The sequence below is a fragment of the Daucus carota genome, chromosome 1 (genome assembly GCF_001625215.2).
Source record: "Daucus carota subsp. sativus chromosome 1, DH1 v3.0, whole genome shotgun sequence".
Lineage (NCBI taxonomy): Eukaryota > Viridiplantae > Streptophyta > Magnoliopsida > Apiales > Apiaceae > Daucus > Daucus carota.
Genome location: NC_030381.2, coordinates 40,605,786 through 40,628,233, shown reverse-complemented (window position 1 = coordinate 40,628,233; position 22,448 = coordinate 40,605,786). Strand labels below are relative to the sequence as shown.

The 22,448-nt window shown below is 33.4% G+C and overlaps 2 protein-coding genes across 4 annotated transcripts; both read right to left on the bottom strand.

Moving 5' to 3' along the window:
- Positions 1-4,778: 4,778 nt before the first annotated feature.
- Positions 4,779-7,255, bottom strand: LOC108197957 (uncharacterized). The gene is made up of 3 exons (XM_017365695.2): positions 6,514-7,255; positions 5,516-5,653; positions 4,779-5,321 (listed from the first exon to the last, which is right to left on the bottom strand). The coding sequence occupies exons 1-3, from the start codon at positions 6,605-6,607 to the stop codon at positions 5,248-5,250; spliced, it is 306 nt and encodes a 101-aa protein (XP_017221184.1). The 5' UTR covers positions 6,608-7,255; the 3' UTR covers positions 4,779-5,247.
- A 1,090-nt stretch (positions 7,256-8,345) lies between these two features.
- On the bottom strand, positions 8,346-22,448 carry LOC108205182 (2-methoxy-6-polyprenyl-1,4-benzoquinol methylase, mitochondrial). 3 transcript variants are annotated; one of them, XM_017375012.2, is made up of 9 exons: positions 22,308-22,448; positions 21,533-21,634; positions 18,700-18,826; positions 18,295-18,356; positions 16,800-16,958; positions 16,514-16,658; positions 13,741-13,812; positions 13,488-13,596; positions 8,346-8,588 (listed from the first exon to the last, which is right to left on the bottom strand). In XM_017375012.2, exons 2-9 carry the CDS (start codon positions 21,624-21,626, stop codon positions 8,487-8,489), a joined length of 870 nt encoding a protein of 289 aa, XP_017230501.1. In that variant the 5' UTR covers positions 21,627-21,634; positions 22,308-22,448; the 3' UTR covers positions 8,346-8,486. The 3 variants fall into 3 exon arrangements, with proteins under 3 accessions (XP_017230501.1, XP_017230502.1, XP_063940080.1); XM_017375013.2 differs by having other exon boundaries at positions 21,533-21,637; positions 22,308-22,439; XM_064084010.1 differs by lacking the exon at positions 22,308-22,448 and adding an exon at positions 22,245-22,263.

The following is a 22,448-nucleotide window of genomic DNA, read 5'->3' as shown; positions in this document are numbered from 1 at the left end:
TTACGAGAGTTACGTGATAAAGATATATCCATTTTTTCAACGACCACCTTGATGTCATCCTCATGTCTATCCAGGACCCTCAAGTTAGCAAGGCAGTACTCTCAAAATTTTTATTAGCTGGGAAAAGAAATTTCAGAAATTATATATAGTCTCTGAAATGATACAAATTTATTTACCTAATATTAAATATTTATTTACCTAATTTTAAAATAAGTGAAAGTTTAGATGCAAAATTTTGAGATAAAAATTAAATCTCTAATACATAAATTAAATGTGAAAAATTGTTTCGGCTGGCCTTTCTAGGACGAATGCCTCTTTAATTTTAAGTTACCAAAATAGTGGTTGTAACGATATCCAGGAACGTCGCTACAGCCACACTTGAGGGGTCACTTGAACCCATAGAATTTATAATTTTATCTATATAATTATAATTATATTGAATTTTGAACCCTATTAAAAATTGGTTTGACCCTGTTCTAACCACTATGAACAAAAAAAGAAGTACCAAAATAGTAAAATCCACTTGCAAATTTTAGCCTTTAGCTTTCACCTAACACTTTATAATATTCACTCTAGTCCCCTCTAAAGCATCAAGTCACTAACTCGTATTATTGAACCACATCCATTACTTTACTCATTTATTCTTTGCTGGTTGATGTCGCTTATATGTTATAATATTTTGACCCTAGTTTATGAATTTTTTTTGTTACGCCCTGACGATATCTGTACAAGTATAATCTACAAATATATAATAGGGTGAGTTTTGAATTTTATTAATTTATTAAAATTAATTAATAGATGTTATATATGTATCGTCGGACCAGCTTCAAACCCTTTCCCTCGACCTATAGAATTGGAAAGTTTGAGAAATAATTAATTTGTTAATTAAGCAAGGGAGATCTTCTTCACCTAACCCAGTCCCAAAGAGAGTAGACCCGAGGCTCGGGTGGAGTCCCCGAATTATTTCAGAAATGAGAAATGGAGTAAAATATTGACTAGTGATTAATTATTAATCAATATTATGATTATCGATATTATTATTATTATTATTATTATTATTATTATTATTATTATTATTATTATTATTATTATTATTATTATTATCAATTCTTTTGATGATAATGATAATAATTAATAATTTTAATATTAGTAATAATCAATAATTGATTAATATAAATTCTATTTTTCTTTATCTGATTAGTAATAACAAAGGTAGTGGGTTGAACTGAATTGTTTGGATTACAATTTTATCTAGAATTGATATAGTTATGAATGACTGCTACATGCTTTATAAAGTGATGAAATTGAGGCAAATAAGTACGTGCAACGTTCTAGTACCTTGCATCTAAAATATAGATTCGAATATTTAAATAGTAAAATGTGATTGGGATTACAATTGTATTATTATTATTAAGATAATACGTGATTATTGTAATTAAATTTCCAGCCTATATATTATTAGAATCTTGTGATGATTGGTATAAGTTTATCAAAATTCTGAAAATTATTTTTAATCGTCGGAAAGATTAACCTTTAAAAGCGTGCTTAGTTATAAAGCTAACATTTTGACAAATATTTATATTATTTGGACATAGATTTTGTGTCGTTGATTTTGAGGTTGCTCGATTACAAAAAGACATGATGTCCAAAATTATATTATTTTGTTAATTTAGTTTGATGAGATTTCGAGCTGATTTGAGATGTGATGGAATCACAATTGGATTTGTAATTTTGATTTGGATTATATCCCGGAGAATATTCTCGATGTGATAGTTTTTTTTTTTTTTTTTGACAGAATGTGATAGTTGTTTGTATATAATCTAGAAAAAAAATTATATACATGATTTATTATATTATATTTATATTTGAATATTAAAACATGTAAATTAATTGGTACGTGCTGATGTGATTACGTGTTTAACTCTGTGATACTATGTGTATACATTAAATGTATATATTATATATTTATATGGCAAAGGATAGTAACATAATTTCGATTTTGCGAATTGAAGACTCTTTGGATTGCTCTTCAACTGAAGTATTATATTGCTGTTATATATAGTCAATCGAGATGTGTGCATCAACGTCTTACAAAAGCCAGCGAATAGTGTTGCAAGCCAAATCTGAAATAGTTCGATAAGACCAGATTGTGCCGCAAGATAGTCTAATAGAATATAGTCATTCCAGTGATTAGCAGAGTTGAGGCCAATATAAAACCTTGAGTAGAGTGACTGCGTGTCGCCTGTTTTCAGTCAGATGCAAGTATTCATATTCTTCTCTTTTATTTAAAGAGCAAACATTTCAATTCCCTCTTTTGAGCAAGTTTGCAATTATAACATGTACTTCCTGCAAGCATGTTTCGTATATTTAAAAGTGCAAATACTTTTATCGTGTCTTGTGATTTAAAAGATCGAATATAATAAGTTCGATACTTTTTACTGTTATATGAACAGTGACAACTATATCTGAAAAGCATTCTGATTATTTTAATCAGTTTTCTGGAAATTATTGTTTGAGTTATTTTTCAGTTTGGAACTATTGATGAATCTATGGTAGTCCTATTTCGATACTACAATATAAGCCTGGACTTTTATCCCAGACGTAAATCTTGGATTTTAAATAGCGAAAATAGTTTTGTTGATTCCTTTAAGTCGTAGTACGGTGGATTTTTAAATAATACTCAGACTTTGATGAAATTGATTTTGACAGTACTTTGATATTGAAAACGAAAGAGTTTTCAGAAAGGTTTTGGTTTCTGATTTCAGTGTTGTAACCTATTAGCGATCCCGCTTTTAGGAGGTCAAAGTGATTTTGATTTAAACCACTTTTAAAATGTTCAAATTTTCAAATCTATTTTACCATCTTCCGCAAATACAGTATTTTAAATGATTTTTATTTTAGTGGCACCAAATCCAGACCCCCGGATTTGAGGGCTGTCACAACAGGTATGCCAAAAATAGTGTGACGGCTCGAATGCTTCGAATTTGAAGGAGTTACACTCAGCATCCACAAATTTCAAAATTGAATCTCTAATAAGATTTTCCCGAATGATTACTAGATGTAGTCGTGGATCAGAGTGAATCTCCTGCGACTATGATGGAATGTGTTGACAAGTCAACCTCTTCCTTAAACCGAACGTAATGTAGGTAATGACAGTTATCTAACAAACAACCTTCTAAAATGAATTTTAATTGCATCATCCTTGGGCAGAAGATGAAGAACAACAAACACTTCCATACCTCTCATTGGAATCAATATCTGGATCTAAATCAAGTAAAGATTTAACAGGAAAATCAAGACGAATATTACATGTTCTGAGAATTGGATGTCTCACCAATATCAGTAAATCCTTACAGTATCCAACAAGTGTTGATCAGAGACCTTGTTTCCAGTTTCGTCTAGACTTTGTAGTTTCAACAACATACCATTGGTGACTTGATCCAAACACCATAATATTCACGTACGGAGACTACAAAACACGATATCACGGAAAAATTAAGCAACAACTTGACAAACAACTGTAACACTAGTATAGTTTCCCAAGTTTATCACAAATTTAGATAATGTACTAATGGCAACAAGTTTATCACAAATCTTAATATGACTCTTTAATAAGTGGCAGAATAACAAAAATCAATAAAGTGCACTAGTCAATCAGAAAAGCGTCTGCTTGGGTATCAGATACATAGTTGTACATTATGTATCTTCCAATCCGGGATATGTCGGCACACGGAGCAACAGGGGCAGCCCGTCTTCTCCCTCCCTCCACGGGTACAAGCATGGCAGATTGAGTATCTGACAAAAAATCTGAGAAGCACCATAAACAAGAGTGAAAGCAATAGAAATGATCGTGTATGTGTAGGTAGTCCAGTCATCAGCAGAAGTGCTGCTCATTGTGTATATGGAAACATATGACGTTCAGAGAACCCAAAAAGCCCAAGGTAAAATATAATTCTATTGCGGTCAATTATTTATTATCATTTCAGAGACAAATACATAATTTTTTATGTCATGTATATACAAGGTTGAGTTGTATTAAAAAGCCGAATAGGAATTTCTTTCATTCAACAATTTTTGAAAATTTGATCCGAAAATATAAATTTAGATAATTATAAGATATGTGAAAAATATTTATAAACTCTATTACATCCTAAAAATGAGTTAAATAGCATTTGGTCACCGAACTGAGAAATAAACTTGTCATTGGGTCATCGAACTTGAAAAAAACTTTAATCACATCATTTACTATTAAAATTATTTGTTTAGATTTACCGTTACATTTTATTTTTTTCGAAAAGATACCGTTACACTTTATTAAACATTGATCGGAAAGCTGATTAAGCTTTCTAAGTGGTTTGAATAAATCCATTATAATATGTATAGTCAACTAAAGTGGCTTTTTGTTTACCGAATTATCAATAATAAAATATAACATTATTATAATATATAATAATGTTACTAATGTGCTAAAAATAATATCTTTTAATTGCAAGCGCACAATCGTCGTTTTAGTATTTGAGATATCGATACACAGAGGTTATTACTTCATTTTTCGCAACCTATTATTTCTAATTTAGGCGAATTAGAAAATAGTTTTCCAACTTTAGGAAAAACCTTTTTTTTAACTAATTAACGAAGAAGGGAAGTTGATTAATAATTTAAAACAACTAGTTAAACTAAGAAATTGATATTAAAGTCTAAAAGTGATAAAACTTAATTAATAAAGAAAAGTTGCACCGAATTAGAAAATAAAATAATATAGCCATAAAAGAAACCAGTAAGAACAAATGCTGCAACTTTTTGAATTCATTACCTCGGCTTCAACCAAATCAAACTGATGAACAACCAAGTAAAACTTAGCAATATAAAATCAGTACTCGGACTTAAACATTCACAAAAATTCGCCACTCAACAACATAAGGCAAGTGACTCGGTCACTTGACGACTTGATGCATGCAAACTCAGCAAAAATCAAAACAAACCCAGTAGACAAATAAACCTATCTTAATCTAACTAAACCCAGCCAGCAACTCAAAACTAGCACAAGAAAGCCGCAAAAACTAAATTGTGTTGAGCTAAAAATGGAAATTCTAGAATTGTGGCTAAAGGTGAGAATGAGATGCTTAAATAGGCATAAAGTAGGGTTTTGGGGGTAATTTGACATGATCTAGGTCCTCCATTTATCTTGTTTGGTGTTTAAATCCTAGCCTTTAATTTCAATCAAGCCCTTTTTTCATTTTCTTCTCTTTATCTTCCTCCACTTTTGACTTTTCTTGCATTTTCATCCCCTTTTCTCTTTTTCTGCTTTTTGCACAAAATACCTACAAAAGCAAATAATTAATTTAATAAATCCGAGAAAAAACAATAAATAGGTATTTAAAATGTGCAAAAATATGGACTGAGCAATTACTCAATTTGTCAAACCTAATGGCTTCAACTATGTCTTTGTTCAACCGACAACCTTAGAATAGCTGTTTATATGAACTATATAGACGAGGAGAACTGTCTTTAATACCTTTCAACCTTAGATCACCTTCCCTGTACTGTACAAAAAGACATCTATCCAATGCAATGCCAATTTGTATCTCATGAATCAGCGCCAAGGCAATGAGTCTACCAAAACAGATGTAAAAGTTGGCATCCTTTAACGATCCTGTAAAAAGAAAAACATATTAGAATATGAAGCAATCCATACACCTAGGGAAGAGAATAAAACATGAGTGTTTTAATCCAATAAAAATGTTGTTTAAAGCAAATTTAGATAGACCCGTCATTCATGAAGCATAGATTGCTAAGGAAAACAGGCTTGGATATGACTACAGACATGATTGTATTTTCCATAACGATGACTAATTATAACATAAAAATATTGTTTAAAAAAGTCTGACCTATATAGATGATCCCAATGACCATGTACACAAACACATATGACAACAATTATGCAGGAAACAAAGTAAACAAGAAACTGAGAAAAGAGCTGACAAGGATGTTAGGGGCACGGTAATAATTCTAATGAGGCCAAGTTGGAGAAATAAACTCATCAACACGCGGATTATTATATCCCCTCTTAAGGGAATCTGTCCTCAGAACCTAGTTGGAGATATATGTGCTTCCTAATTTCTCTAACTCTTAAGTTTTTCCTTATTCATATGAAAGAGTCCTGTAATGAATCTCTATGTATTTAAGTGGTCGAGAGCCATTTGTAAAAAACGTAGTTAAAATATAAAGACCCGAGCCATCTGCCTGTTAGAGGTTTTTGTATATAGATAGTGTATCCAAAAGTTCCATTCCCTAAACTTATTTCAAATTTATTAATTTGAAAGAGAGTTTTCTTAGTTAAGAAACCACAACAAACAAAAGACTATGGACATACCTCTCTATATACAATACAACTTTTTTTCTCTGAGTCAATATGTCAAAACTCTGGAACTAGCTAATATTAAGTTAAAATGGCATTAAAATTAAGTTATTGAACCAGATAATATCAAGTTCAAAGGGAAAATACTAACTAACCTGCCTTGGGGTAGAAACGCATGACATCGCGTGCAACAAGATCATCAGGATCATTTCCCGAACAGAGAAAAGCACCATGAGACTCACTAATCATCTCTTTTACGAGAGATACAAACCAATCCCGCAAACCCCGTCACCTTTGCCTGCTTCATTGTAGTATGTTATAGAAACACCACGAGTCAAACTTTTGGGCTCAGCATCCACAATTTTTTAAATCGAATCACCGAGAAGATTTTCCCGAATAATAACCAGATGTAGTCGTGGATCAGGGTAGACCTCATGTGGCTATGGTTGTGGTGGAATTTGTCGATAAGCGAGCCTTTTCCTCAAATCAAACCCAATCTCAAGCAACCACTTATGTTCATTACACCTTGGTTCCAACTTTTTCGAAAGGTAATAACAATTGCTTATCAAACAACCTTCGAAACGATTTTTCATTACATTATCCTTGGGCAGAAGATGGAGAACAGCAAACACGTCCATATATCATTGTCCCTGGAAGCTGGAAGAACATAACGAATCCAGAAAAGCCTCCATACGAAATTAGGTCCGGAAAATCCGATGTTCAATACTGCACAACACAATATCACGTAAATTCAGGAATGCTGCACTTTATCATCATTAGACTTAAGCAAATTAGAAAGCTCCAACTTCTCAAAGTTCAATTTATCAGTAGCAGAACTTTCATATGTAGGAGAAGTAGGTTGTTCTTCCTTATAACATAATCTAAATCTATGCAGTCAAGAACTAGTATTTTGACTCGGTCAAATTAAAAATATATTACTACAATATAGACACAATTTATTTTATGATATATATTTCTTGATTCTTGAAATCATATAATTTTTAAATAAACCTACATAAAATAAGGTTAATTTGATAAAAAAATTCAAAATTGGATATGTAATTCAAAATGAAGAGAATATTAAATTTTCAAATATTTGAATTCTCATTTAGATGGCACCAATTCGAGATTCATATTTACTAACCACCAATAGACACAATGGTCATTAATTTGTTGTGCAAGTTCTTTGGCTCAATCTGGTAATGTAGCGCGAAATAGCGAACTTTGCTGAAGGGTTTAAACGAGCTTTAATAATTATATTATTGATATCAACCTGCTTAGGGCTATAATATATTATTTATACCAGCCTGCTTAACTAATCTTGCAGTTTAATAATCGAATTTACTGATAAAAAAGCAATACTTCCTTCTTTATTTTATTTATTGCTTATTAAAAAGAGTATATCAACGAAATACATGTACAAGGGGTAGCCTGTGAGAACTAGATCAGTTCTAGGTGTAGTCAAGTAAGCACTTTGTGACAACTAGAAAGAGTTTAGAGTGCATTAGTGGGAACTTTTCTGGGGGTCTAAAATCTGATATTGCAAGAGGCCTTAGAATGTCAAAACCCAGATCAGTAAAAGAAGTCATTAGTTTTGCACGCATGAGACAAACTGAACTTCTCATATTCCATTCGGTTCCATCACAACTTGTTCATTGAAGCCACTATCGTGGGAAGAAATGCAAACAAGAGAGCTTAAGAGTCGTGTTTTAACTACAATGATAAATCTAAATTCACCGCAGGCCATAGAGAGTTCTCTATTTGATTCAGTTCCACCACAACACCTTCAGTGAAGCGAATATCATGGAAAAATGCAAAAAAGAGAGCTCAAGAATTGTTTTGATTACGATGATATTTTCACTGCAGACCATAAATGTCAAGGATTGCAGCTATTGCTTCGTAAAGCCTGTCGAGATGAAAACAGTACATAGTTGTGCCCAAGTTAACCGCTGTTCACAAAATTGCTTATTTACAAGACCCAAGAGCATGTAATAAATTGAAACGAATGAACACTTCAGAAACTAGGGCTTCAAACAATCAACATGACAATTGGCAAATGTGAAGACATGGGATCTTTAAGAAGTTCCCCACAATTACAAATTTGCATACAGACTTTGTAATTTCTCCTCTAAAACTTTAATCCAGAATGAATTGCAACTACTCCACCAACAAGATTTTCATATTCGACTTTCTGAAATCCAGCTTCTGCGATCATTGAAGCAAAGTTCTCCTGCAATTAAAGATTGTAAAATTGAAAAGGATATTTAAATGATTAAGAATTTCAGAACAGGATTGAACAACATAATGCTATGTAATCTTGTCCAAATACTAAATCTTTTACTCCTAGTTAATACAGTAATAATTAGATTTTTCTAACAATTTTATTTTGGATTTAATTCACTTTACAAGTTAATATTTTGATTAGAAGTTCAATCAATCTCCAAATTAAAACTTTAAAGTACATGTTTTCTGCTCCTAAAATGACACATGTGAAGTTAACATGCTGGATGTTTTACAATGCATTGCTAATGACCATATACAATTCTCACTTGTCTAGTAGCCATAACTACATTCATCTTCAGATTGACATACGGCTACTATGCTCCATCGTGAATACATCCGGTAAATTGGCTTTACAAGTATCTCCACATGAGTACGAATAATACGAGTACAAGATCATATAAACAAACAAGCTAACACTAGTACCAAGTACCAACAACTAAAAGAAATATTACTAAATTAGTTTGACTATACATCGTTACCATGGTCTTGACTTGAGCCTAGCATGGTAAACTAATGATTCAGTAAATTTAGAGTTAATTGCATTTCGCATCCCTGCATTTGGGCCCAAAAACACTTTAGTATGCAAACTTTTGAAAATTGCATTTCACAACCCACTAGTATTTGTGTGCGGCATTCTGCACCCTTTCCGTCAATCCACGTTAAATATCCTTGTTTAACGTTACTTAAGCCGGGGGTAAAACGGGAATACCGTATTTTAACGGTCTTCTTCCCCATTTAAGAGTATATAAGTCCTAAATATATGTGTATTGACCCTAATTTACTGAGCACTTTATTTTTCTACTACGGAAAAGATGAGGGAGTTGAAAGATGGGACGATGGTGGGTGGTTTGAATGGGTCACGGTGGTAGTTGAAAAAGAGGGAGTTAGGCGAGGAACATAAGATTAATTAATATTGTAATTTTGTTGTACCAGATTTTCCCAACTTGCACGGTAACATCTATATTACAAAGCTGGACCAAATTATATTTGTAACTGTAGTTGTCAAAACTTAATTGAATGCCGTGTCGATTACAACAATATGCGTAAAACAACATACATCCCCATGCCATTCTGCTAGTCCCTCACCAGTTGCTACTCATTAGAACAGATGCCTGTAATATCTCGGATACTGCAATCATCCGCATCAAGGTCAACATTAGAGTTGGCTATAACACTATAAAAAGGGTAATAATACGAATGTGTCCGGTGACTTAAACTGGTCAATATTTCCGGTGTGTGTCAGGGGTGGAGGAAGGCGGCGAGATGGCTGGACAGTGGTGATGCCACCGAGTTGTCGGAGTAGAAAAGGGTGATGGTGGTCACGGGTTGCCGGATAGGACAGGGATTGTAAACGGGGTTATTAGAGTTACTTTATTAACTGTTTAACTAACCCACTAATAGTGTGTTGTATTTAATTTTTTTTAATGCCTCAGTTGCCCTCATTTTTTTAACAGAACCGTTAAGTTTTGACAGAAGGAGTGCAAAATGAAGCGCACAAAATACCAATGGGTTGCGGTATGCAATTTTCAAAAGTTTGCATACTAAAGTGTTTTTGGGCCGAAGTATAAGGGTGTAAAATGCAATTAACTCCTAAATTTATAAGATAATAAACTGAGACGAGATCAAATAGGATGCATTATATATATGAACTAGTAACCCGATTAGACAGCCCAACTATATTATACAGCTGGATAATGAGGTTTTGCATAATATGAATTTTTTTTACTTGTTTATTATTAAAAAAATCCATTTTTTAGCAAAAAAAAAATCCAGAATCGGCCAAGTCAAAACATTGAGGCCGTATCGGTACACACCCCCAAACTTTGAGGGTTAAAATGGCATTTAGCCTACTTAAAACACACTGCCAAACTTTACTATTCCTAGTAAAAAAAAATTATATCATTTTTCTATTTATAAATGATCCAACTTGGCTCATATGAAGGGCGACCCTGGGCCTATACCTTTCAAGAGGCCTAGAACTTATTTCCTTAATGTTAGTGATGGTATACAAAGTTATTTCATGTAAAAATAAGAATTATTACAAATTTATCCATATACATGTCTTTTTTTTTTTGTTGACAATTTAGGCTTATATGCCTTACAAATCAACATCTGTTCTAAATACTTCTCGGATGAGCCAGAGTCGAACCCGGGACAACATAGGATAAACCCACCACTGGGCTATCTAACCGTGCTCCATATACAAGTCGTTTAATTTGTAAATTGTGCATCTTGAAGTAACCGAATCTCTATTCTCTACATATTATTATATAGGATTTTTGTAAGTCGGGATTAAAATTTAAAAATACAAATTTGTTGTATAGCTTGCTTTTCAACTTTACTAATGTTTAAAGCTTGATTAGTAAACTTGTGATATATGTAGTTCGGTGTTAGTAATATGCTTCTTTAAGGGTTCAAAAAAAACATTGCCTTCCCTTAATTATATTATTATTCTTACAGTATCATATTCACTTGAATTTTAATTTGCATTATCATGCTTATTTAAAAAGTAGATAATTAAAGGCCAATGTTTTGCTTTTTTATTTGTCTATCTTGATTTGGTTAAGATTAATATATCATCATATTTACCCGATCTCAATTCGCGTTATTACATTTTATATCTTGGAAGAAAAAATTGGAGGGCCTGTTTTTTTGCATTGCCTTGGGCCTTCAAAAGATATGGAACGGGCCTGTAAATGATTTGTTCAATGTCGGTCAATACGCAAGGCAGCTAATTATTTTGATGTGATTTCCATTTAGTAATACTATATTTAGATTCAATTTAATCAAATTACGAATTTGTGAAAATAACCCTCCACGTTTAATATCTCTGCCCTAAATAAAAGAATATTCTGCTGCAGCCGCCGACCAAGACTTCATTGCTACCCACGAGAACCTGAACGGCGTGCAGGTCAAAACACCGGTTTCTCTCTCAATCCACTTATGTCGTCTGGGGAAGAAGCGCACCGCTCCATGGGAAGCATGAACTCTGAGAGCCTTCAAGCCCAAGGGGAAATCAAGGAATCTGTGGAGTTATATCAGACTCCTGCACCGACGAAGGTCAAGCTTGCTGAAAGTGTGAACTTATCTCAAGCCCCGCCTCCTGCGCCGATGAAGAGGGGGAGGGAGATTAGGAATGCTAAGTCTGCCCTAGCAAGGAAACTATGGGATGATGGTAAGGAGGCTCACGAGGGTGGGATGGAGGAGAGGGCTGGATGTGAAGGTGTGTTGACTAGGAGTCCAAGTGCAACATCTGACTAGGCCAGAAGTATGGGGAATGGAATTCTGGTAAGGGCCTACACTAGCTAAATGTGATTAGGCTTAAAGTGTTTGATGTATTACCTGAATAAATGTGTTGGGTAGACGATAGGTTTATATGATTGTTGCCGTCTTAACTTCTATTTTGATTTCTGTTTTGTCTGGAGGCTATAACTTATTATAGGATTCATATGATTGTTGCCATCTAAACTTTTATATAGATTTCTGTTTTGTCTGGAGGCTATAATTTATTATAGGATTCAAATGATTGTTGCCATCTAAACTTTTATTTAGATTTCTGTTTTGTCCGGAGGCTATAATTTATTATAGAATTCATATGATTGTTGCCATCTAAACTTTTATTTAGATTTCTGGCTATAATTTATTACAGAGTTAAATGATTGTTGCCATCTTAACTACAATTCAAATTAAGGTTTTGACCCAAGGCCATATACTATTAAACCATAATGATAGCTGTATATAGTTTGAGATTCTCCACCACCTTAATTTCTTAATCAACTTCATGTGTAATTGTCAGAGATCTTCTTTGGCCTTGTATTCTATGACACACTGTGTCCTGAAAGTAATCTAAAGAAACTAGGAAGCTGTTGCATGAAATGTATTTAAGGATGAAACAGAATAAAAAACTGATGGGTAAAATTGTCCACTTGCCAAAAGTAAAGAAAATCCGGTGCCTGTGATTAGCATAAAACAAAAAATTGGGATACTAAATCACGTGTATAATGGAGCCTAAAAACAGTATTTATTGGTGTTAACACCAAGAAGGATGTGGTCACTGTTTGAACAATATAGATTTATTACGAGTACTAATGGAAGGCAAGTTTTTGATCTGGAGGAGAGAACTCCTTATGAATGCAAATATGTGACCAATTTGAAGAACACTAATCAGAAAAAATAAACAGTAACAAATCAATACAACATGCATGTGGGTTCATAAAGAGCAGCTTAGTAAGTTGTATATTGATACTGCCTCCAGCAATCACATGATTGGAACTGGAAGCAATTTCCAAATCTTGATGATAGATTTACATTTGAGGTAAAGCTTGGAGATAAGAACTGATGAATATTGCAGTTATGCATCAATTGAATTGACAGCCTTGAATGATTACAGGAAAGGAACTATAATGAATAATCACTTCCCTGCTTAATATCACTAGTAATGATAGTGTAGAGCTTATACAGAGGAAAATGGATATATTACCTATCCTAATGGTTCTACCAAAGAATAATAGCCAACTATATAATCAGGGGCACCTTGAACCGCCAATGGCTCTTTCATGACTCATGTCTAAAAACTGACTACATTACATCTCCTAAGGAAAGAGCATCTACAGTCTAAATTCTAAACATTTTTTACTCCCAATAATTGTTCCGACAACTTGTTTAAATGAATTATTATTATTTAAACAGATCTCCTGAATTCTCTCTCGCATAAAAGCACATTTCAAAGAGTTACTGATAAGCTTAAAACCCAGGCAACAATCAGGTGAAATTAACTGTGCAAGTGCTATGAGAGCTATAAACATGAAATCAAAAGTAAACAGAAAATAAGTTGTCAACAGTATACCTGTGAGGGAAATTTACGAATACTTTCAACCAAGTACTGGTAAGAATTCCGATCTCCTGCAACTAGCTCCCCTATGGCTGGAATGACGGAGAACGAGTAATAATCATATCTGCCGAATAGAGTAATAAATATGTAACTAAAAGGAAACAATGGTGCATCATCCGTAAAATAAATAATTTGATATAAAGGTTTTGGTAAATTTATCAAGAGAGAATTCTTCGCCAAAGTTATTTTCTTTAAAAAAAATACTCACAACTGCTTCAAAGCTGGATTTTCCACATGGCTCAATTCAAGGCAAAGAAACCTTCCCCCCTTTTTAAGCACCCTGACACAAACAACTTAATAGAATCAATTAATGTAACAGTTAATGAAATAAATACATGCCAGACCACTAACTTATGGCCTTAATAGATTCGACAGAGAGAGCAGAGAGATAGAATAACAGAATTTAGAGAGAGAAAGAGGTTGGTGGAAATACTTCAGTTTCATATCATAATTTGCATGAACTGAAATGTACACTTAGGCTGCTATTTATAACAACACAGGTAAAGTAATAGTAAATGAAAGTAAATGACTTATCAACCCTTATTAACCCCCATACTCTACTATTGCAGTACTAATAGTACTGCTCAGTCACTGTTTCTGACAATCCTCCCCCTTTAAAATTCCACCATGTCCTCACAATCCTGAATCCAATCTTCCACAGCTTTACCTGTTGTAAACTTGGGAAAGTTCAACCTTGGGTGCTGTAAAGATTCTGAATCCTCCTGCCTTAAAAACCTTCTGGATCTTTCCTATGTTGACCCTGCCAACCAAATGGATTCACAAAATCTCTTTATGAGCCAGATATTATTGTTGACTCAAGAACAGCGTTACTGAAAGCCTAACCTTCCATCATCCAGTCGTCTGCTTCCATTGTCTAATTGTCTCCACAATTTACACAACTTCTACTCACACTCAATTGATCAAAGAGTTAGCAGGCACCTACTTATCGGCACCACTCTTGCTATTCCAATATTGGACAACTCTCAGCAGTTCAACTTCTCTACACTTCAATTGCAGTGCACAATCACAATAGCAATTCCTCAGACCAGTAGAACCACAATTCAGTTGATACACAGCACGGATCTCGAGTTGGACTCAGTGGACAAGACAGAGAAACAAGTCTACACTACTATTTTTGTACTTCTCTGGAGTAATCAACACTTATACACTAGCAATTACTGGAAACGAGTACTTACTAACAGAATTCAGCAGGAAAATAACAGATCGAAGACATTGAGACAGAAATCAAACATGAGATGAGCGTAAACCATAACTTCGTCATTTCAGATGCGATTGCAGTGATCCTTAGCTCGCTAGACATGTTTTCACCAGAACAACACAATAGAAGCGGTGGTTGATTGAAAAAGTAAGCTCTGATACCAATTTGTCAGAAATTACTTAATTCCTGAACTGTTTTAGTGCTAGTTTTGGAGTTTTCTGTTTATGTAAGCAAGAAACAAGAACAGAGCAAGAGATATAGATTGCGAAAGATTAAGAGAGATTTCAAATAGAAAAGAGAGAGAGATTAAAGAGGTTGGTGGAAATACTTCCATTTACATAACACAATTTGCATGAACTGAAATGTACACCTAGGCTGCTATTTATAACAATGCAAGTAAAGTAACAGTAAATGACAGAACATGACTTATCTACCCTTATTAACCCTACTCTGCTATGCCAGTACTATATATGCTGTTCAATCACTGTTCCTACAGTGTCAGGGATGCCAAGCCTACAGAGCCTTAAAGCACTGGGGTGCCAGCCATCTGGCACAGGGCCATCGGCTACCAGAACCATCCACAAGTGCAAGGCTGATAAGGACACCGCAGGTCCTTTTTATTAAACAGGTTATCATGCATGAAGATAAAGATAATCTAGAACTAAAGGGACCAACAATAAGGCTATCAAGATAACCCTAACTACAAATTAATGATTATATGAAGCAACTAATATTTTATCAATTCATATAAAATAGAAATATATCTTTTATATAACTATACAGTCAACTCTCCTCTTTTTCTCTCTATCAAGAAAAACCAAACCTTATTTCATCAATATGAGGGCTATCATCAGCCTTTTTGGTTAATGATAATCCCCCTTTTCACTATTTTTGTTTAATATTCCTTCCTGTTTAATATATCTCTCTTTATTCAAAGTTTACTACCGAGTAATTGGGTCTTCTTCACCCATGTCTGGGCTTAGTGTCTCTCCATGCGAAAGTTTTAGTGTATAACCACTGATATAAACTGAAATTGTTTGAAGATATTTAACAACCACTGATATAGGTTTTGGTTTCTTATGAAAATAGTTCACTGATGATGGTTTATAGGAGATCACACTTATGGTTATTGGTTAGTTTAACAAATGCATTTGGACAAATCATGTATTCATATTTCTCACGATATAGCAAGTCGCCAGATTGTCTCTTTAGAAACAAAAAGGGCTGCATATTTCAATGATATAAGCAAGGATTCCCTGCGGTGCAAAATTTGCTCGACGTTACTCGCTTTGACAAAGAAATATTGATTTGTTCCATTTTAATATGTTTTCATTAAAATTCGATTATTTTTGTAGATGCCATATGGCCCTTTGATTAGTGATTTGTTTTACCTACATAAAAATGTAACAATTTTGTCATATTGTAATTATAATTTTAGTTATATTTATAATAGTTTATAATTAATTTTTATATTTTGTTATAGAAGTAATTAATATTTATATATCTTTGTATCAAGATGATTAATGTATTCTAAAATTTCTAGAAAGCTAATAGATGATTTAAACAAAAATAACTATGTAAATTGTAGTTAAGTAGTGATAAACCAAAACATGGTTATACTGATCCTAGTAATTTTGGAGTGTAACCTATTTCTTAGGATTTTGGAGTTACCTACAAAACTATAGAACCTGATAAACAAACAAGGGCAGAGTAAAATACTTAAGATAACTATCACCATAGCAGTTGGTAAAATAGTAGTTACCTGTGAGCTTCAGAAAGAACCTTTTCTATATGTGTCACATTTCTGATACCGAAGGCAATAGTATAACCATCCACAGAGTCATCCTCAAAATTCAGTGCTTCTGCATCTCCTCCAACCCATACAAGAGATCCATCTTCCCCTAGACCTACAAAGATAATTTACATATGTAATTAATGAAATGTAAGACTTCTTGTCTTCAAAGTTACTTACAAAAAAAACTGAATAACACTTGCACTTTCTTGCTACAAATATTGTAACTGAATATGAAAATTCTTTTACACATTACCTCTCTCTTGGGCACGCATTTTGCCCACATTCAACATATTTGGATTGATATCACATACATATATCTGAGTTTCTTCTTGAAGATTATCTTCAGACATATCTTGCAGCGCCCTACGCCTAACACTGTTTATACTTTCTAGAATTCTAAATGCAACATCCCCTGCAATCAACAACTGACAGATTCAAAAAATATACTATGACTAGATATAAAATATGTGTCTAGACACTTGAACAAGGCTTTTACCCAATAGATAACATTTTAACTCGATGGAAATACAAAAGAATAAACTAACATTAAAAAAAAAAAGTTTCTTATTTACAAGGTTCCAAAAGAGGGTCCTGGTCCCCACTCCCCAGCAATTGATTGTTGGGAACCTCTTGAAAGGCTTATTGTTTTCAGCTGTTGGATGAATATCCAGCGGCCTGGATTATAAGATTTTTTAAAACATGTTCAGTGCTTTTTAACTACTGGATGGGTACTCATTCAGCGCTTTTTAATTAGCTGAACGGGGTCATTTTACCCATCCAACGGTTAAAAAGAGCTGAACGTGTTAAACAAATGTTATAATCCTGGCTGCTAGATATTCATCCAACGGCTGAAAAACAATATGTCAGTTAAAAAGTCCCCACCAATCAATTGTTGGGGACTAGGACCCTCCAAAAGAAACCCCTAAGATTTTTTGACTATTTGAAACTTCATTAAGTGAGATTTTTCTTTCTGATTAATATTCATCACGCACAACATCATAAACTACTGAGAAACTATAACAATTCTACTATACTAGACAACCTTACAAGGGTATGTATATTTAAAATTTAACACAGCGAGTCAATTAAATTATTACACGACAGAGCACACATCAGCGATAGTGCTAATATAAAGATCATAGTAAATATGCACTACAGCAAGTCTATGCAAAACTAAATGTAATGAAGTCATTATTTATTGTTCGAGTTTTGCAACTAAAGAATTTGACCCACTTCTACAATAACACAAGGAATCTGAATCAAATAAATTGCATAAAAATTAATAAAGGATCCCCAAAAATTTAGAGGAATGTCAAATGTCTAGGTAAGTTTGACACTCAATGACTCCTATCTTAGTTCTTACATACTTCTGAGTCAGACAATACCAAATAATGGATATCCACCCATGGCAAGTAGAGCCTACCCATATTCTCCAATACGATCCCCTTTTAACCTTCCAATTACTACACCAACTAATTCTTTCCCATCTTTTCTACTTTCTGAGATTCTTCCAAAGTCCTACTGATGGTATCTGTAGGGAATTAGGGATTTTAGCAATGTTGATAGCATACCGTGCAAAATCAGCACCGTTCAATATGTCACTAATTCTTAACTTCAAAAAAAACTAAATAAAAAAGCTAAATAAAATTTGCTGCATTTTCAGCCCACAACATTATCATGTCAAACTCATGTTACAGTACAACATTATCAGCCCACAACAACTAAGAATTTAATGAAGAAAAGAAAACCTGTCCCGCCAGCCACATCAAGGTGCTTCATTCCAGGAAATGGATTTAATTTAGAGACCAATCTAAATTAAAAAATATTAATAACAAAATAAGAAAGCAACCAAATTAGTTATAACTCCCTCTGGTCCATTATACAAGGCATTTGACTTTTTTACGTACATCCAAGAGCTTTGATTCAATAGTTAAAACTAAAAAATTTCAACTTTTGTTTTCCTGTAAAATATACATATAAACTTCTGTTCAAAAAACAAAAGTTTGAAAAATATCTATTTTAACTATAAGTCAAAACTTTGGGAAACGAGTGAAAAAATTTCAAGTGCCTGACATAGTCGACTGGAGGGAGTATTTGACATAAAATCAATGTGAAGACATTACATAGTATAAGACATAGAGAGAAGAAATAACCTTTCCTTCCATAATCTATGTAAGCCAGCACTCATCAGGTCATTCATAACATCATAATTTGAAGCAACACTAGTAAATACATTGCCTACCATTTTGCTCTTTTCTTCTTCCGGCACTTCTTGAAATCCTATTCATGAGGAATATCACTCGCAATATAAGGAGTTTAACAATTTTCAATAGAAAAGCGAAAAAATTTCAGAGTTTTAATATCATCTTATTTAAACCCAAACCAAATGGGGGAGCATACAATGTGATCTTATAATCATGAAAAATTTTCATTACATATTTATTTATAGGTAACATATAGAAAAGTGAACTATTTCTTTAGTTATTTTTTGTCTTGTTTGAACTATTATGTGTTTATTCTTGTTTCTGTCCATATATTAAGGTGGCAGCAGTTGGTAGAAAAAGACAGATACTGGAATTCAAATTACAGATAGTCATATAGTGCATTTCATTAACAAAAAATAATCAAGGAAATATATGCATGTGCACTTGCTAAAATATACAAATAAGAACCCTTTTTAACATATAACAATACACAGAAAGTTCGTTTATGGTGGTGGAAAACACACAATGTCTGTATTCTAATGTTGATCATGGAGAATTGATTTTGGGTTAGAAAAGCTTTATTGAAATATAGGGTTTAATTAGGCGAATACACACGGGTAGTTGTTCGGCAGACAGTAAATATCTTTTATATTGTAATTGAACAAGACACAATTTGGGCATAACACAGGGATGAATATTATGTCAGAATCGAATTCTATAATAATTAGAAAGTTGTTTTATCAACATAATCTCCTTCCAAAAGCATCCTATAGTGACTATCCCTAAGAGTGAAAAGTGTATATCTGTGCAGCTTGTGGAGCACAGAAAGGCCAAACCACTAAATCCTTCTTCTTGTGTGCGGTGATAGTTTTATAATTTTTGACATCTTGTGCTTGATTAGTTTATCTCTATGCTATATCACCAAAAAACTGGCATCAGAGCTAGGTTGTGAGGCCTAAAGTAGGAGCCATATTAAAAGGAAATTTCAATGAGTCCCACAGACTGAAACTTAGTGATGAGAACATAACATAAAACATCGTCTAACAAACACTTTAAGTATAAGTTACATGGACGGGGCATGTTATAGGTGAGGTGTGGTGTGATTGCCTCTAACAAAGAACATTACTTATAACATTGCCTTTAGTACAAATTGTCCAAGGTCTTCTAAGCATGTAAAAAAACCATAGGCTACAAGTAAGTCATGTTAGATTCATTAAGATGGCTTATGAGCGAAACAAATCTGATGGTCAAAATTGCTCCTTAGATATTAGAATAACAGCATACAAGCTGAGTATTGTCCATAGTCATGATTGAAGTAATTCGTCTAATACTAAGCTACAACAGAAAGTAGCCCGTCTAGTACTGCTGAGCCAACATTAACTCGAGTTCAGAAATCCCTACAGAAAAAATTCATCAAAGAAATTATAAAATATTGTCAAGGCCCAAGTTTCTTTGCAAAGGAGGGGCAGATGACCCAAAACAAGTTAATGACAGAATAAGGGGCGCAAAAGATCGAATTTTGAAGAAAAAAACTTCAGATAAAAAAAAAAGGACATGGTATGCTGGAGTTGTGAAAAGACTGGCCACAATAGAAATCAATGTGCAGCTCTTACAGCCCTTAAACGTATGGAGGTAGCTCAGCTATAACAGTAGAAGTTAATCATGTGTTATTCTGTTCTGTTGTGTTGACTTTTCAACTAAAACCTGAGTAACGGAATTTTGTGGAGTATTTTACACTAGCTGACGCAGCACAAACTTGAAAGGATTGCAGGTCATCTTAAGCACTAGAAATTGCAGTAAATTTCTATTGCTTATGGCAAGACTCCGGATATGGCAGGTAGGATATATTAATCTCAGGACCCTTTTAATACATTGGAAAAACATTATCAAGGACAAAGATGATGAGTTGGGATACAAATACTATAGCTCTTGTCACTTGATTTTATATTAACATGTTTTTTAAATTCTGTTGGATATTGTAGTATCTTACTTGATAAAAATGTGTACCTTTGCATCATTTCAGATTGTTTGTTACAACAGGAAATGGCCAAAATAATATTATATAGTGAATTACTGAAAATTGAATGTAAATAAAAAAAGTTCTACAAAAATAAACATAATTAAAGACAAGGGATATCTAATCACGGGACTAAAATTGTACACCAAAATAATTAAAAAGTAGTAAGAGAAATCCAGACCAAATTTGGCGAAGAATCATCAGTCAGATCCGTGATTCTATAAAGGAAGTGTAGTCCACAAAATTAATTTGAAAGTAGTAAGAGATATCTAGACCAAATTAGTAGAAGAACCATTAGTCAGAACCTGTGGTTCTATAAAGTGTAGTCCATGAAATTCTATATGTTATAAAAAGGTTATCCTAGTAAAGGGATACTGTACTTTTAAATATATAAACTTTAAAAGTAAGCTACGACAAATGTCACTCAAGCTATCATGTATTAACCAAATTAAGCTCAACTGTTGCTAGGAAAGGTCATTCTGTTGCTTGTTCAGTATCATGGTATAGATAATTGGATCCCCTTTTTAGAAAAAAAAATTAGTTTGCATTATACTAGACTAGTTGATCTAATTCTTGCTTGCCGAATGCACCTGTGCGGCTGTGCCATTACCTTCACACCAAAGGTTCGAAACCCTAATATTAAATTTGTTATGGAGCAAATACCAAAGTATCTAAAGGACTAAAGGATTACATTATCAAACTATCAGCTGTGAGTTTGAAATTTTATACGAAAAGTAAAAACTACGATTTTAAATTTGGACTCACCAAAACTTGTAGCATGAGAGTGCAACATATATGCCGGGGTGAGACTTGGCAAAAGCTTACTTCTCATTTTCCTTGCAACCATTCTCAATGCCATTATGTCTTCTGCTGGCCGTAGGATAATAAATTTGATCAACATTCAAATAAAAAACATTTTCATGGGAAAAAAAAAAGACTGTGCAAGGAAATCATAATACAGAACTAAAGCTATCAACTAAATCATATCAGCTTAAATTCGGCAAAAATATTGATTCAGTATTAACACTCAAAGTGAAGTCGGGGACTAGATCAGCAAAACAGTATTGGGGCTGGGAAGAAAATCTATTTCTAAGTGTGTTGCGTAAGTTCAAAAATCATCAACTGCGTTAAGAAAGGTCCCATATCGTCCATTGAAATCGAATTTGCATATAATTTGAAAAAATCCAACACACATTAACTTGAATTTTATGACATTATTCTTCGCATCAGACAATATACTAATCCTCAATTCTAATCAAACTCAAGTTCCGAGATACGCAATCTATAATTCTGTCCATCAAGCAGCACTAAATACATATTATTCGCAATAAGTTATAAGTAACTCACTAATATCTGTAATCATCTAAATACAAGTAGTATATCACCGAGAAAAAAGAAAGCAAATCAACTAGAAACAAAATTTGGATTCCTGTAGAAATCGAAACTCTACAAAAGTCACAAAACAGAATATATATACATTCAAAAATTTGAAGCAGTTATGTAATCGGGAGAAGATCAATTCTTCGAAAGTGAAACTTACAGTGAGAGAGCTGTGACGAGCGAAAGAGACTTGAGTTGAGCCCAATACACGTATCGCAGCAGTGAAAAGGCGATGAAGAATCAGCTAATTATTACTCCTCGGTCCTCCATTTTTTACGTGTGGACGGATCTTTTATAGTTC